The sequence below is a fragment of the Rattus norvegicus genome, chromosome 17 (genome assembly GCF_036323735.1).
Source record: "Rattus norvegicus strain BN/NHsdMcwi chromosome 17, GRCr8, whole genome shotgun sequence".
NCBI classification, from domain to species: domain Eukaryota; kingdom Metazoa; phylum Chordata; class Mammalia; order Rodentia; family Muridae; genus Rattus; species Rattus norvegicus.
In genome coordinates, this window is record NC_086035.1 from 41,235,449 (window position 1) to 41,249,757 (window position 14,309).

The window sequence follows — 14,309 nt, forward strand, 5'->3', positions numbered from 1 at the left end:
TTTCCAAGGAGGCCCCTGTCATGTCATCTTATCGTGGTCTATTGATTGCGTGTAGCTCTTAATCAACATACATGGGGAATTAATAATGAGGATGCGAGCACACATTGCTCAGCGGTGCCTGAGATCCAGAACTGCACGAAAGGATCTCAGAAATCACTAGCTTCCGCGCAGGGGTCTCTGATCCTCAGGGTCCATTGGCCTGCCCAGATTTGGGAGATAAGCCCCGGCTCAGCCCGGGCCCTCCACGCTGGCAGCCAGCAGATGGCTCTCTGGCTCTCTTAACTGCTCTGTCTACTCGTCTCCAGACGCAAGCGTCTGCTGCACCCGAGCGAGGCTGCGAGGAGGGGCGCCGAGTCCCGCGCCGCCGCAGCAGTCAGGGCAGCAGCCACCGCAGCGGAGCACCGCATCGGTCCCCGGGCTGTGCCCCGCGCCGGGCACGGTGCGCCCAGGCCCGGAGGCCGGCCGGGGACCCGTGCGGAGGCCGCTCTCGCGAGGCGGGGAGGAGACGCAGGGGGACCAGGAGGAGGAGCAGGAGAGGGTGAAGGAGAGGAGGAGGAGCGGGAGAAGGGGAAGGAGGAGAGCCGAGCCGGCCCGCCCCTGCCCAGCCCAGCCCGCAGGAGGCCGAGACCAGCCCGGCGGCCCAGCCCTCGCCTTCCGCTTCACCTACGCCCAAGGTGCGGCGCAGAGGCCGGGCTGCGCGGCGCCCGCCCCGGGAGAAGCCAGTGCTGCAGCCGCCTTGCGTTCGGCCCCTGGAGCTGCGAGCCGAGAAGGCGGCATGTAGCTGCGGCCGCAGAGCCAGCTCGGATTTGCAACTCTTAGGGTTTTTTTTTTTTTTTTTTCTTTTGGTACTGAGGGCGCGCGGCAACCTTGGATCAACGCCCCGCTGCTCCGGCCGGCCCACTCTTTCCTTGCAAGCTGCGGCTTCCTCGCGGAAACATTAACGGGTCTGGGGAAGGGCGCGGGGCCGAGAATCAGAGAGTGGGACCCGAGATCTCCCCGCGCCCAGTGGGCAACCATGACCGACGAGAGCTCCGATGTCCCCCGGGAGTTAATGGGTAAGCTTGGCGCGGTGGCCGACTGGCCATCTTCCTCTGCGCACACCTCCTTTCCGCCTCCCTTCCCACCCTGTCCTCCCGCAGTCTCCGCGCTCTCCTGCGCCAAGTGGCGTGGGACAGGGTCGCCAGGGGTTGGGGATGGCTCCTAGAAGTTTGCTGGCCTGATGGCCGCAGGAGCTGGGTGCAGAGTGAGAGGAAGGAGTGGGGAGGAATCTGGAGCCCTAAAGGACTCCACGCAGATCTCCCTGCCTTGCCCCACCAGGTGAGTCAGGTGGGCGGAAGATGGAGCTGGAGGGGTGTCCCTTCCAGTGGCCAACCCCGCGGTCCCAAACTATGGAAAGTCCGGGAAAACCTAGCAAGGAGGATGCCTGAGGACAGCATTGTAGGTCCCCTCCGGCTTGTGCCAGACACCCTCCAGGAAATTCCCGTTTGGGGCTCCCCCTCACTGACGGCCTCAGGGATGGAGACGCCCGTCCAGCGTCAGGACCCAGTCTGATAAGGCGTGGCTTTGGGGATTGAACTGGAAGCTAAAGGGTTACCCGGCTGATGCCTTCTCTGTCCAGGAAATGAGGGGTTAATGATAAAAGCCTCATTTTAATAATGATTAACCTACCGACCACCTTCAGTCTCTTTGGGAACACGTGTGTGGTACCCTGTGCCGGGTGACTGGTTGCTTGAGGCCCTAGTTGGGGGAGGGGGTGTCTTTTGGAGCAGAGGGTGGAGAGAGCGTTGCCTGGAATTTAAGTCTTTGAGCTTAGCTTTATCTGGAAAGGTTAAATGGCAGAAGACAAATGGGCTCGGAGTACTGGGAACCAGCGCTCATGCTCCCGTGGAGTGAGGTGCCGAGCACTAAGGTGAACATGACTTTATGAACATGCTTTGAGCTGCAGTGATCGGTATTCCCTGGGGTACCATGCTGGGCACACACTTGATGTTCCCTGGGTTCTCTGGGCGCCGTCTAGGAAGGAAATTTCTCAACCGATTCCCCATAGTCTGGAATTTGCCCCTTGGAGGCCAGCGCAGCGTTGATACTTGAGAGGGCTTGGTGTGTTCCCTCGCAAAACTGCTCGCTGTGCAGGTGAAAGAAACTTGGCGGGAAGAAGCAGTTGCTGGTTTTGTATGGGATTCTGCTTTTGTTGAATTGAAACCACACCACCACCACAATAAAACAAAAAAAGAGTGAGGTATTTGTGCACACCCCCTATTTTATTCCAGGCCCTCTCCCCAATCCTGAGAATCTTTCTGAGACATCAGCGAGTGGCCCATCCGGTTCTGGGTGTTTCCAACACCCTGTCTGAACAGGAAACTAATGCTGGAGGCTCCAAAGATGCCTCCAAGAGTGGTAGATCTTTAGAAAATCATGTAGCCTTGTCCTGAGACCTGAAGTTCAGGTGATTTAGGCTCCAGATAAAGTGTAAACGGTGAAATAAAGACTGCTGTTTGTCAGCCGTTCTCAGTACTTCAATATGTTTAAAAGGGGAATTTGACCCCTCTTTTGAAAGGATCTTTTGTGTTGGTTCGGTGTTGTATACTGATGATTTTGGAAGGACAGTGGCTGGCAGGACCCTTCCCTGGCTATCCATTTGGTGTATCTCTTCATCGACCTCCTGTGATTTGTGTAATAACGTTTTCCTAGGCCTTTATGTTGTCTAGTTAGGCTTTGGTAGGGGAGTCACCTGCTGTTGCTTCTAGTTCCAGGAGCTCACAAGCATTCTGATAATCAGTTAAAAAATAGAGACTGCAAAGGCCTCAGCGCATCTTCCTAAACTTGTACTTTAAGGCCTGTAAGCTGTGTATCTTTATGATTAAGTGTGTGTGTGTGTGTGTGTGTGTGTGTGTGTGTGTGTGTGTGTGTGTGTGTGTGTGTGTCTTAAAGGCAGGGTTTCTTGTAGCCCAGGATAGGTGCCAACCTGCTAGATAAGGTTGGCTTTAAACTACTCTCTTCCTCCTGTCTCAGTCTCCTGAATGATGGTTTGCACGTGGGCGCTACCCTCTGGCTTTTATGCAACTGTTTTAAATACAGAAAACAGAAGGGGTGTGTGTGTGTGGGGGGGTACAGTGGCCCAGGCTTTTAATCCTAGCACTGGAGAGGCAGAAGCTAGGGGGTCTCTGTGAGCTCAAAGCTAGCTTGGTCTATATAATGACTTCTAGGCCAGCCAAGACTACATAGAGAGACCCATGTCTCAAAAGCTAGCAAGCAAACAAACAAATAAACATATAAAGAAAAAAGACAAAAGAGAAAAAGGCAGAGAACAAGAATATTTGTCACATGCCACTTATCACCACCCAGAAGCTACTTTTATCTTTTGAATATGGCAAATGAATTTCAGAGGTCTATTTCCTACGAGTCTCTTAGTGGGGGAGTTCGTGCTGCTTTTGGTTCTGATGAGATAGTAGCTGGACAAAGAACACCCAGTGCCTAGCCTCCCTGCGTGTACCCTGTCCTCATTCTGCCTGCTTGCTGTTCTTCGAGCTGTACTTTCTTTTCCAGCCTTCTCTTTCCCTCTCTCACCTTTTCTCCAAGTATAGTACACTTTAGTCTGTATATACTAAGACATCTAGATTATATAGAGTAAAACTTCTAAACCTTAGTGGGATGCATTGGACACCCCACTATGGAAACCAGATGTCTGTTTCTGCGGGCCTCTTCAGCTCAACGTTCTCCTGTCCTAAATCCCCACACCCTGCACAGAGGTGAGCAAGTGCTGTGTGAAGTGGCTTTTGCTATAGATGGTAAACTACCACAGACAGCGAGGAGATAGGAGGGCTATTCATATTTATTGAGTCCCTGAATAAACCAAGATGGCAATAATGTAGAATACAGAAGAGGGGAGCTGGGATCCGAGGGATAAGTTGGATATTATCAGGAGACTAGGGCAAAGACATCCCAGAAAAAAATACACAGAAACTCTTGGACTTATATAAATTCAGGGAGACATAGACCCTTGTGTGCGTGTACTGAGAAGTGGAGCTGGGGAATGTGAGATTTACACACTGCAAGCTCTTGCTCAAATGGCAGCATTTTCAACCTGGAGAGGCAAACTCAAGCTGCCCGTTCACAAAGGCTGCCATGGTTAAGAAGGCAAAGGGCAGACTGAGGGAGAGATGCAAAGGGTCTCGATGCTCTGGATATGTGCAACAGTTAGATTTGTGGGGAACTCAACATCTCATTCACTCAGTGAGGTAGAGAAAAGCAAGGTGTCCAGCTTTCATAGTGACCACTGTAGATGGGGCTGGAGTGCATTCGGGACGTGTTTAGTTTGGTTGTACAGCTCATTAGAGTCGCAGAGAGACAACTCTTTCTTCCAAACTTTGAAATCTTTCCTCTCTAATCCCTTCTTTTCCATGATCTTAACATCCATGTACTGTTGTGTTTTGATGATTTGGGGAGAACTCTTTTCTGACTAAACCATTTGGGGCAATTCAGTGTCAGTTTGGTAATTTGACTGGACATTTCTATCTCCCAGAAGCCTCCAGGTTCATCCCAATGACAAACAAATGTTGAGATTTCTCAAAAATAAATAGATAAATAAATCAATACATACGTAAATAAAAAATGCTATTTGACACAGCGTCTTGTTTTATCACACAGGCTTATGTTGGATTACTAGACTGAAGTGGTTTGTCTGCCTCATCCCACCAAGGAGTTGACTACAGGCAGGGACCATCAAGCCCAACAGGGGTGGGAGTCCGGAGGATTGTTCTCAGGGCCTCCGTCATGATATGCAAATGTTTGGTCACTGAGTTGCACCACAGTCCACTGCTGTCAAAACTTTAATGTCCAGAACTGGAGAGATGGCTCAGCAGTCCAGAGGACTTGAATTCGGTTCCCAGACTCTGTCTCAAAACAAAAACCTCTCGATGGCTGGCAACTCTCAGACTTGTTAATCAAGCAAAAGGAAAGACCAATAACAAAACAAGCTAGACACAGTTCTCCAAATGCCTACTCTTCCCTAATGTCCCCTTCTCTACCTGAAGAAAGACTATAATGAAACCTTTTCTTTTCTTCAGAAAGCATCAAGGATGTTATTGGCAGAAAGATCAAAATCTCGGTGAAGAAGAAAGTGAAGTTGGAAGTGAAGGGTGACAGAGTGGAGAACAAAGTGCTGGTGAGTGGCCGGGTCACCCTTCTGGAGATGGACTGTCGTGAGCTGAAGTGTTTTCTCCCTTCTTCCCTTTTCACTGCTTTTCATGCAGCCTTCCCTCTAGTGCTTGATCTTTAATTCGAATGTCTGGTGACTCATTTCTGAGATTCACTGGATTCTTTCCTTGTTGAAAGTTGAAACGTTCACTAGGGCCCGTGTGTGTGACTTTGTTTACACAGTCTTCTGGAGGATTGTGAGACAGTCTTGTCTCATAACCCAATGAGACAAACTGTTCTCAGGTGTTACATGTATTAAGTCATCTGGGCGCTAATGACTTGAGAGTGTGATCAGTGCACCTGTCGCCTTCCCTGGAGAGCCGGCATTCTAGAGGAATCACTAGTTTCTAGCTGCAGTGTCAGTGTGCTATGCCTGGACTTGGTGTTCCATCCCTGCCATTTGTTAGAGGGAGTTACTAGGAGATGGGAATTTGGACTCTCTTAGCACAGGTCTTTAGGGGCCACCAGCAGCTGACTAGTACCAAGAGGTGCAAAGTGATTTGTGGTATTTAATCACTTTTTTTTGGTTGATAGTATAACAGGTCTAATTTTAAGTGCAGGTGAGAGGCTGGGTTTTGTGACTCACATCTATAATCCCAGCACTTGGAAAGCTGAGGCAGGAGGATTGTCTTCAGTTTGTAGCCATCCTGGGCTACATAGTGAGTTCTAGCCCAGCCTAGACCACCATGTGATACATCATCTCAAAAAAGAGAAAGAAAACAGGAGCTGGAGAGAGGGCTAGGTGGTTAAAAGCACTTGTTGCTCTTGCAGAAAACCTTGGTATCCACATGGTAGCTCAGAAACATCTGTAACTTCAGATCCAGGGCATCTAATGCCCTCTTCTGGCTTCTGCAGACCCCAGACATGTACATGGTGCTCATACACACATGTACAGAAAATACTCATATACATAAAATAAAATGAATCTTTAAAAAATTATCTCCCCTCCCCCCAAAACAACAGCTTAAAACAAAAAACAACAAACAAACAAACAACAACAACAGCAACAACAACAATAACAAAACCCTCACTACTGTACCCTGGCTGCTTCTACCTTGCAGTAATCCCGTGCCTCAAGCCTTTGTGTACTTGGATTATAGGCATGTGCTGTCACACCAGTGTGGAAGAACATTTTCCAGCTTCATTTTGCCAAGGGAAGTTGCAAACAGGCAAAAGCAGAGCTGAGTATTTTATGGAATCCTATGAGTTTGTTGTTTAGCTCTAATAATTTTAGTGTTTTGCCAATATTGCTAATTTATCATCCCCTTCTAAAGTCTTTTTTTTTCCCTTCAAGTATTTTAGAACAAGTCTGGAGCAGATGGCGTTGAGAGAGAATATTTCCAATATTCCATTTCTTCAGTGGAACTGACTGCACGAGTGTAGTGGTCTTCTGATAACATCTGTCTTAAGAATCTTAGGAGATCATTGACTCAAGATTGTCTCTTGTGGATCTGAGGATGGTGCTGTTGACAGCTGGCTGCTAGTTCTTTGTTACACTAGTCACATGGCGGCAGCATCAGGGTAGGGATGCTCCAGTGACCTTTACCCTGCTCTGAAGTGTGCTCCTGTAGACACATGATTCGGGTTATTAATAGTGAAAATGATTGATGAAGCTGTTCTATTTTACTTAGCTTTAAATAGTCAGATCCCTTAAATTGTGTTTTTTCTTAAGAGTGTTCAACCACTATTGTGTTACCGTTTGGCAACAGTGCAGAGAGAAGCTCTTGCTGTTGTGTGGTTCTTTTTTTTTTGTTTGAAATAACTTTATGTTTTGATTCCCTTCCTCCGTTCCTTCCTGCGGTAGGAGTTGAACCCATCTACCATTGAGCTACAGAAAGCCTGGTGTCTTTGACTCCAGGGCCTTGCCCACACTACACAAATGCTTTACTACTGAGCTATACCCCTAGTTTTCATATGAAGTTTTGTTTCTGTAGGATATACTATAAACATTAAGTCCTGTTTGCTTCAGTGGTCTGAAGAATGGCATTTGGTATCAGGATACCAGTAAGTGATGTGAATCACTTTTGAGAGGTTTTGATTCTCTTGGAGTTCATGAGACTTGTAATCAAGTTACAGATGGGTTTGAATTTAATTATTTACCTCCCCAAATCTGAGATCCTCATGATTTCCAGAAGCTTGGCCTGGACTTCCAGCTGTTAAGCTCTGGGTTTCTTTGGCTGGTTTTAACTTTGAGCAAGGTGATCCAGGAAATAACTTTCACATTTTGGTCTTTGGATTTTTCAACATAGAGAAATTGAGCTAATTACATTCTACTGAAACAGGTTATAAATGAGTTTGATTCTTCATGTGTAGGTCTTTGCATGTGTGTGGTGCCCCATGAGGAAGGAGAAAGGAAGACATTGGGTGTCTTCCTCTGTTGCTCTCTACCTTGTTGCCTGAACCTGAAGCTCTCCATTTCTGCTAGGCTGGTTAGCCAGCCAGCTCCCAGGATTCCTCTGTCTCTGCCTTCCATCAGCGGGGTTACAGCTATGCCTGGCTTTTCACATGAATCTTGGGGATTTGAACTTAGGCTCTCACGTTTGCAAAGCAAGTTCTCTTACCCACTAAGCCATCTCCCCATATGCTTATTCCTCTCCTCTCCTCTCCTCTCCTCTCCTCTCCTCTCCTCTCCTCTCCTCTCCTCTCCTCTCCTCTCCTCCCCCCCTCCCCTCCCCTCCCTTCCCCCCTCCCCTCCCCTCCCCTCCCCTCCCCTCCCCTCCCCTCCCCTCCCCTCCCCGTCTCTTCCCTTCCCTATCAGCAAGATCTCTGTAGCCCAGGCTGTTCTTAACTTTCAGAAATCCTCCTGCCTCAGCCTTCTGAGTATGAACTCCCACAGCTGACTGGAAGTGTCCTGCTTCTCCTTTATCTTTGGATAAATGCTTCTCTTCATTTTTCTTTTCATGAGCAGAGTGGCCCGTGGTTTGGAATACTGAGCAGGTGCTAGGCTCTGTGCTGTGCCTTCAGCATTACCTCCCACTCCTGCCTCGACCCTGTAAAGTCTGATTTTCAGATGCAAATATTGAGATTCAGAGACTGAAGTGATTTGCTATGGGTCATCCATTGTGTTTATGAGAGAGCAGGGGTCTGAACCCAGACCTTCTGTACACAGAGACTTTCCATGCTTGTGCTTAAAATAACAGAAAAATAGCTTTGTTTGTTTGGTGGCAGCTAACTTCACTGGCAGTAGAAATTGGGGGTTCAGAGGAACCAGAATGTCTGACTTTGCTTTGGTTGACCCAGCTGAGTATACGGTCTGACAAGCTATGTGTAGTGTCTCTACAGGAACTCAGTGATCAGACTGGTGTAGGAGGAAACACCTATGCTAACTACTAACAGTAACCAGACTGTAGCTTTGACATTGCTCTGCAGGAATGAATGGGGATAGAGAGAGTTCACAGAACGGGTAGGGAGGAGCATCTCAGAAAGAGGTGAAACCTAAGGTGGTGGTCAACTAGAAGAAAGGAAACAGCCTAGGGAAGAGTGGAGACCAGTGTGGACAGAAGGGAAGCCATAGTGAGCACAGAGAAACCTCTGTCTGGTGGTAAATTCCTCGCTGCTCTTGCTCCTGTCCGGAGAGTCAGGACTGGTCAGACAGGTCTGCATTCACCCTGGTTTTTTTCTCTACTTTTCTTTTTTCACCACTTGCTCTTGAATGAGTCTCACTTGGTTCTCTCCAGCAGTGGGAGGTAAAGGCTTAGCAACTTTAGAACAATGGCTAGTCAATCGCTTTCTGGAATGAAGCTGGTATGTAACCATTAGCAATTCATATGCTTTGCTTTGGGGATTAAGCACATGTATTTAGAAACTGGCAGGCATACTGTGAAGCCTAATACTTTATCACGATGCTCCATTAGCCCAGGGGCCTTGTGTCTCTTCTGTCCCTGGCCAACACATGTTAATCTTAAATCCTGGTACCTGATGCTTCCATTGAGAGGCAGAGATTTGTGTGTAAGACCAAGGGAGTTTATTCATAGTTTGTGGCACCTTATTAACGGCGGTCACTAGAAAGCGACAGACTATGGTGTATTAGGGAGAAAGCAATTCTGTGCATTTATAAATTTGGCAATCAGGGTGTTAACAATAAATCGGTCTCAACTTTGGACTTTCAGGAACATTAATATTCTTCTTGCTTAAATTTTATTTTTATTATCGCTATCTTTTAATATGTCTGAGTATTTTTTTCCTTCATGTATGTATGTGTAAATACATGATGATGCCTGAAAAGGTTAGAAGAGGACATTGCATCCCCAAGAACTGGAGCTAGAGTCTATTATGAACGGCCACGTGGGTGCTGGAAACTGAACTTGGTCCTTGAGAAGAACGGCCAGTGCTTTTCAATACTGAGCCATCTCTCCAGTTCCAGAGGCATGAGTGTACTTCTGTGCAATTTAAAGAATAAAGTAGATTAGGGTTTCAGACTTAGTCAGAGAACCCAGTGTTACAAACTGGGGAGCTGGGGGAGCTGGGGTAGGACAGGCCAGGGCTCTGAAGGTTTAAAGACTACAAGAGTTGAGCTTTCATTCTGAGTGCTCTTCTAGAGGACAGTCCTGCAGCCCACGTGTCCTAGTGGCCGTGGTGGAGAGCCAGTCCTTCTCTTGCAGAGTCACCTGTTTGGTCTTCAGGAGTTAGTTTTAGCAAGCAGCCCTGTGTGTCTTAGACTCTTGTTCAGTCATTTGTTAACTGAGCTAAAATTTTTACTTCTAGAGAATTCTAGATTTATATACTTAAACCATACAGTGATCTCTTTACCTTTTGTGATCAGCTTGCAAGATGCTATAATATCATAACTGAGATTCTGATATTGACTGACTATATGAACTACAACTATCCTTCCATAGCTATCTCTTATGTTAGCCCAGGCTGTCTTCAAACCCCCTGTATAGTGGAGGGGCTGGCCTTGAGCCTGTGATTCTCCCGTTTCTCAGTGCCAAGGCCTTTAATCTTTCTATGGTACTGTCATTTCAAGAATGTTATCTTGTTGGGCATCATAACTCAGGTCTGTAATTCCTTAGGCTCATGAAGGTCTATTGCCTAGAGTTTAAGTCCAGTGTCAGGATAGAAAGAGGCCCTCAGAGAACTCTGCAGGAATAATCCTGCACTATGAGCCATCTGGGGCTGGCTTTTTTTAAGGGCAGCGTTCATCAAGTTTCTGTATCAGTCTTACCCTTTTTGCAGGGGACTGTTCCATGGCAACGTGTGTTGCATAGTTTATTTGGAACTGTTACACGGCAATGTGAGTTTATTTGTTCACCATGAATGGACATCTGGGTGATTTCCAGTTTTGGGCTATTTGGAATGAAAAGGATGTGGCTATTCATCTACAGTTTTTGTGTCAGCAGTTGGCCTATATTTCTTGTGATAAAGGCCAAGGATCTGGTTTGTATGATCTCTCAGAACCAGGTAAGCTGTCCCAGAGTGGCCATTGTGTAATCCTAGGTGCACACTCAAACCATCCAGTTTCTCTAGCAGCCATGGCCGGGGCCTTTTTTCCACCTTCAACAGACTGATGATTGAAATGAAAACAAACAAATGAACCATATTCATGTAAATAAATAAAACCTCTGAGGAGGGAGCAAGGCCCTGCCAGGTCTTCTCTGCACTTCCTGCTGGAGGTTCTCTAGGGATGGAGGGTGCCACCCCTCCCTCTAGGCTGGAGGCTCAGAGCAGTCAGGAGGAAGGTGGGGCCCTGGTCTCAGCTTGGCTGTTTTCTGTTTGATTTTGGAATTCAGGCTAGAAGTCTTCTTGAAGCTGCTGTTCTTCCAAACATATTGTGAGAGGAGGTGGAGTAAGGAACAAGATTCCCTTTCTCCTTCCCACTTTCCTTCCGTCTCTTTTTCATTCTCTCCCCCAACCCCTCTCATATTTGGCATAGGGTCTCATCTAGTCCAGGCTAGTCTTGAACTTGCTGTGTCGTCAAGAATGGCCATAGGCCACCATCCCTCTGTTTCCCTCTCAGTACTGAGATTATCTAGGTACCTGCATGGACTTGAACTCTTAAAGTTTTGTTTTCTGTTTTCTGTTTTTTTTTTTAAACAAGTTAACCTGGAGTCCTTGAGTGTATTTTACTTGGCTTGGCAGTTATGTACCTTCTTAGCATCTTTTTCTTCTGTCTTTCCCTTCCTTCCTTCTTCTCTTGCCTCTTTCCTCTCATGCTTTGTGGGGCAGGGCCTCTGTATATATTACTCTGCAGCCTTAGAAACCCAGGCCTCAGCACCTGAGTGCTAGGATTATTGTTGTGAACCATGACACCATGCCTTAGAGTACGTTCCTAAGTTGTTATTTATTTATTTATTTATTTATTTATTTATTTATTTATTTATTTATTTTTCACTTAAATTAAATTACTTTTGGGTGTGTGACAAGGCCTCATTATGTAGCCTAGCTTTGTCTCAGTTTTGATGATCTTCTTGCCTCTTTAAAATGTTGAAACGTATGAGAAAGTATGAGCTGTTTTGTGTGTGTGTGTGTGTGTGTGTGTGTGTGTGTGTGTGTGTGTGTGAGAGAGAGAGAGAGAGAGAGAGAGAGAGAGAGAGAGAGAGAGAGAAGAGTGAGTCTCAGGATGTAGCCCTGACTGGCCTGGAACTTGCCATGTGGACCATGTTAGTCTTCATCTCGCTGATCTGACTGCTTCTCATTTTTGGGTGCTAGGATTAAAGGGGTGCAGCACTATGGCTGAGTTTGAGGGTCTTATTTTGGATAATCTGTTTCCCTGAAGTATTTAGGTAGCAATGTTGTCATTGACTCAAAATACAAACTCCTACCTGTTTAACTTTTGCCTGGCCAAATGGAATCTCTGATACATTTTTGCAAACATCTGCTGGCTCAACATGTGTTGTGTTGTTAAGTCTGTGATACAATCTGGTACGGAAGGTGCGGATCTCCTGCACCTGGCCCTGTGGTTTTTGTGGCTGGCTGGCCTAGTATTTTCCTACCCCTGCTTTTTAGCCTTCCTATTCCTCAGCTCCTAACTCTGTATAGCTCAGTCTTCCGTGAGTGTTCCCCTGGATGCCAGTGGTTACCACATATTAAAACAACAACAACAGCAACAACAAATCACATAGTTTTTATAGGACTCATAATGCAGTAGTGGTTTTTTTTTTTTAAAGATTTATTTATTTATTTTATGTATGTGAGTACACTGAGCTGTCCTCAGACACACCAGAAGAGGGCATCGGATCCCATTACAGATGATCGTGAGCCACCATGTGGTTGCTGGGATTTGAACTCAGGACCTCTGGAAGAGCAGTCAGTGCTCTTAACCGCTGAGCCATCTCTCCAGCCCTGCAGTAGTGTTTTAAGAGTATGTTTTGTAAGTTTGTAGGCAGCTTCTGTACAGTGAAGCTCCCGCCAATATCCTTGAGCATGCTGAGCAAATGTTCTGCTACTGAGTCACACTCCAAGGCCATGTTTGGTAGATCTGGAGAGAGACTCCAGCTGCCATGACTGTGTTTGGGATAGCCATCTTCTGATATCTGGGCCTTCTCTGGGGAAGCAGGATGGAGGCAGAGGTGGGTGTTGATATAGGTATTGGCATTTTAGTCCTGCTGTTCAAGTATCTACTTGATCCTTGAATAGAATTTGCATCTACAGTCTATAGACTACAGTGGCTTTTGAAGAGATCTGTTGGGAGTGCTTTGGCCTTGGGTTTAGTTAGCTCCTCTGCAAGGCTGTGGGACAGTTGTCCTGTAATTTGAACAGCTCCCTTTGTGTACCACAGGGAGTCTCAGCTTTTCAGGGTCACTTACAATTCAGCATACAGGTGATTTTCAAAGTGCCTGGGTGAAATTACACAGCTCTAGAAAGCCGAGCTTGAGAAAACAGCGGCCACATTGAACTGATCCTCAGGGGTGGGTGTTGGAGGCATGTCCTTGCTGCCAAGGATCCTGGCACAAGTTTTGGGAAATTCAAAATAAAAGAAGCCATGTTTGAGTGCTTCAGAATTTTCCTGAACTCAAAATTGTGGTCAGTGCCCACCTGGCGGCCGCCTCTCCTCTCTGGGTAGGGGCGGGGGCCGTCATACTTTCCCAGGATGCAGTTCTGTCCGTGGGTGAACTGGTACCTGAGCTGCATTCACATTCTACCCCGGTTTCCAAGTGGCCCAGTTTCTGCTGTAGTTAGCACCGCCTGCAAGAGTCAAATGACCTTGGGCAAGGAAGCCGCTGGACACACACCCAGCTTGGTGTAACTTTTCATTGTTACATAGATACTGTTTTCCCAGCTTCTGGGATTCGGCCTCCCTGGGAACTGGCATAACATAGCTGGAGGAGGGCAACTGAGGAGCATGGAGCCCAGGGGTATGAAAGGGGCATTGTATTAAGCGAAGGGCCAGGAAATCTCACCGAAATATGGAACGAATGGGAGAACTCCCTTTTCTAGTTAGTTACAGGGGAAACAAGAAGACATTATGAGAGTTTACCTCAAGTTTCCATTCCTTGGAAAGACTGTTTACATCTATTGTCCAAGTAAACTGGAAACTGAAACTATGTTCGTTCCCTCCCTCCCTCCCTCCCTCCCTCCCTCCCTTCCTTCCTTCCTTCCTTCCTTCCTTCCCTTTTCTTTTCTTTTCTTTTCTTTTCTTTTTCTCTCTCTTTCTTTCTTTCTTTTGAGAGAGAGAGAGAGAGAGAGAGAGAGAGAGAGAGAGAGAGAGAGAGAAAGTGAGAGGGGGGAGGAAGGAGGCTCTTGAAGACTGGTTTTGGACTCAATATAATTTAGATTGGCCACAAACTTCCTGTCCCAATCTTTGACCAAGCCTGGGATTTTATTTATTTAAGATAGTCTTATGTAGTTCAGGCTAGCCTGGAGCTCACCAAGTAGCTAAAGATGACTTTGAAGTGCTCTGCCTCCCCAGTGCTGGAATTATGGCAGTTATAGTCATATGCCACTCCCCTTCCTTTACATGGCGCTGGAGAGAGAATCCCAGTCTTTGTACAATCTACCTGTAAGCATTACTATGTTTCCAGCCTCTTTTGTTTTTTTTTTTTTTTTTGGAGACAATTTCTTTTATACCCCAGGTTTAACTCAAAGGTTCTCTCTCTCTCTCTCTCTCTCTCTCTCTCTCTCTCTCTCTCTCTCTCTCTCCTTCTTTATTTCAAGATTTATTTATATATAAGTAC

At 46.7% G+C, this 14,309-nt stretch overlaps 1 protein-coding gene across 18 annotated transcripts in view; it reads left to right on the forward strand.

The window, feature by feature from the left end:
- Window positions 1-370: 370 nt before the first annotated feature.
- Window positions 371-14,309, forward strand: part of Carmil1 (capping protein regulator and myosin 1 linker 1) — a 280,386-nt gene continuing 266,447 nt past the window's right edge. For 5 of the 18 annotated variants that reach the window (XM_008771642.4, XM_063276422.1, XM_063276425.1 and 2 more), the window contains exons 1-2: window positions 373-1,055; window positions 5,067-5,164. In XM_008771642.4, coding sequence (XP_008769864.2) covers window positions 1,016-1,055; window positions 5,067-5,164 — 138 coding nt within the window. In that variant the 5' untranslated portion in view covers window positions 373-1,015. Of the gene's footprint in view, window positions 1,056-5,066; window positions 5,165-14,309 lie in introns of all 18 variants that reach the window. The other 13 variants (XM_063276423.1, XM_063276428.1, XM_063276429.1 and 10 more) reach the window with 5 other exon arrangements.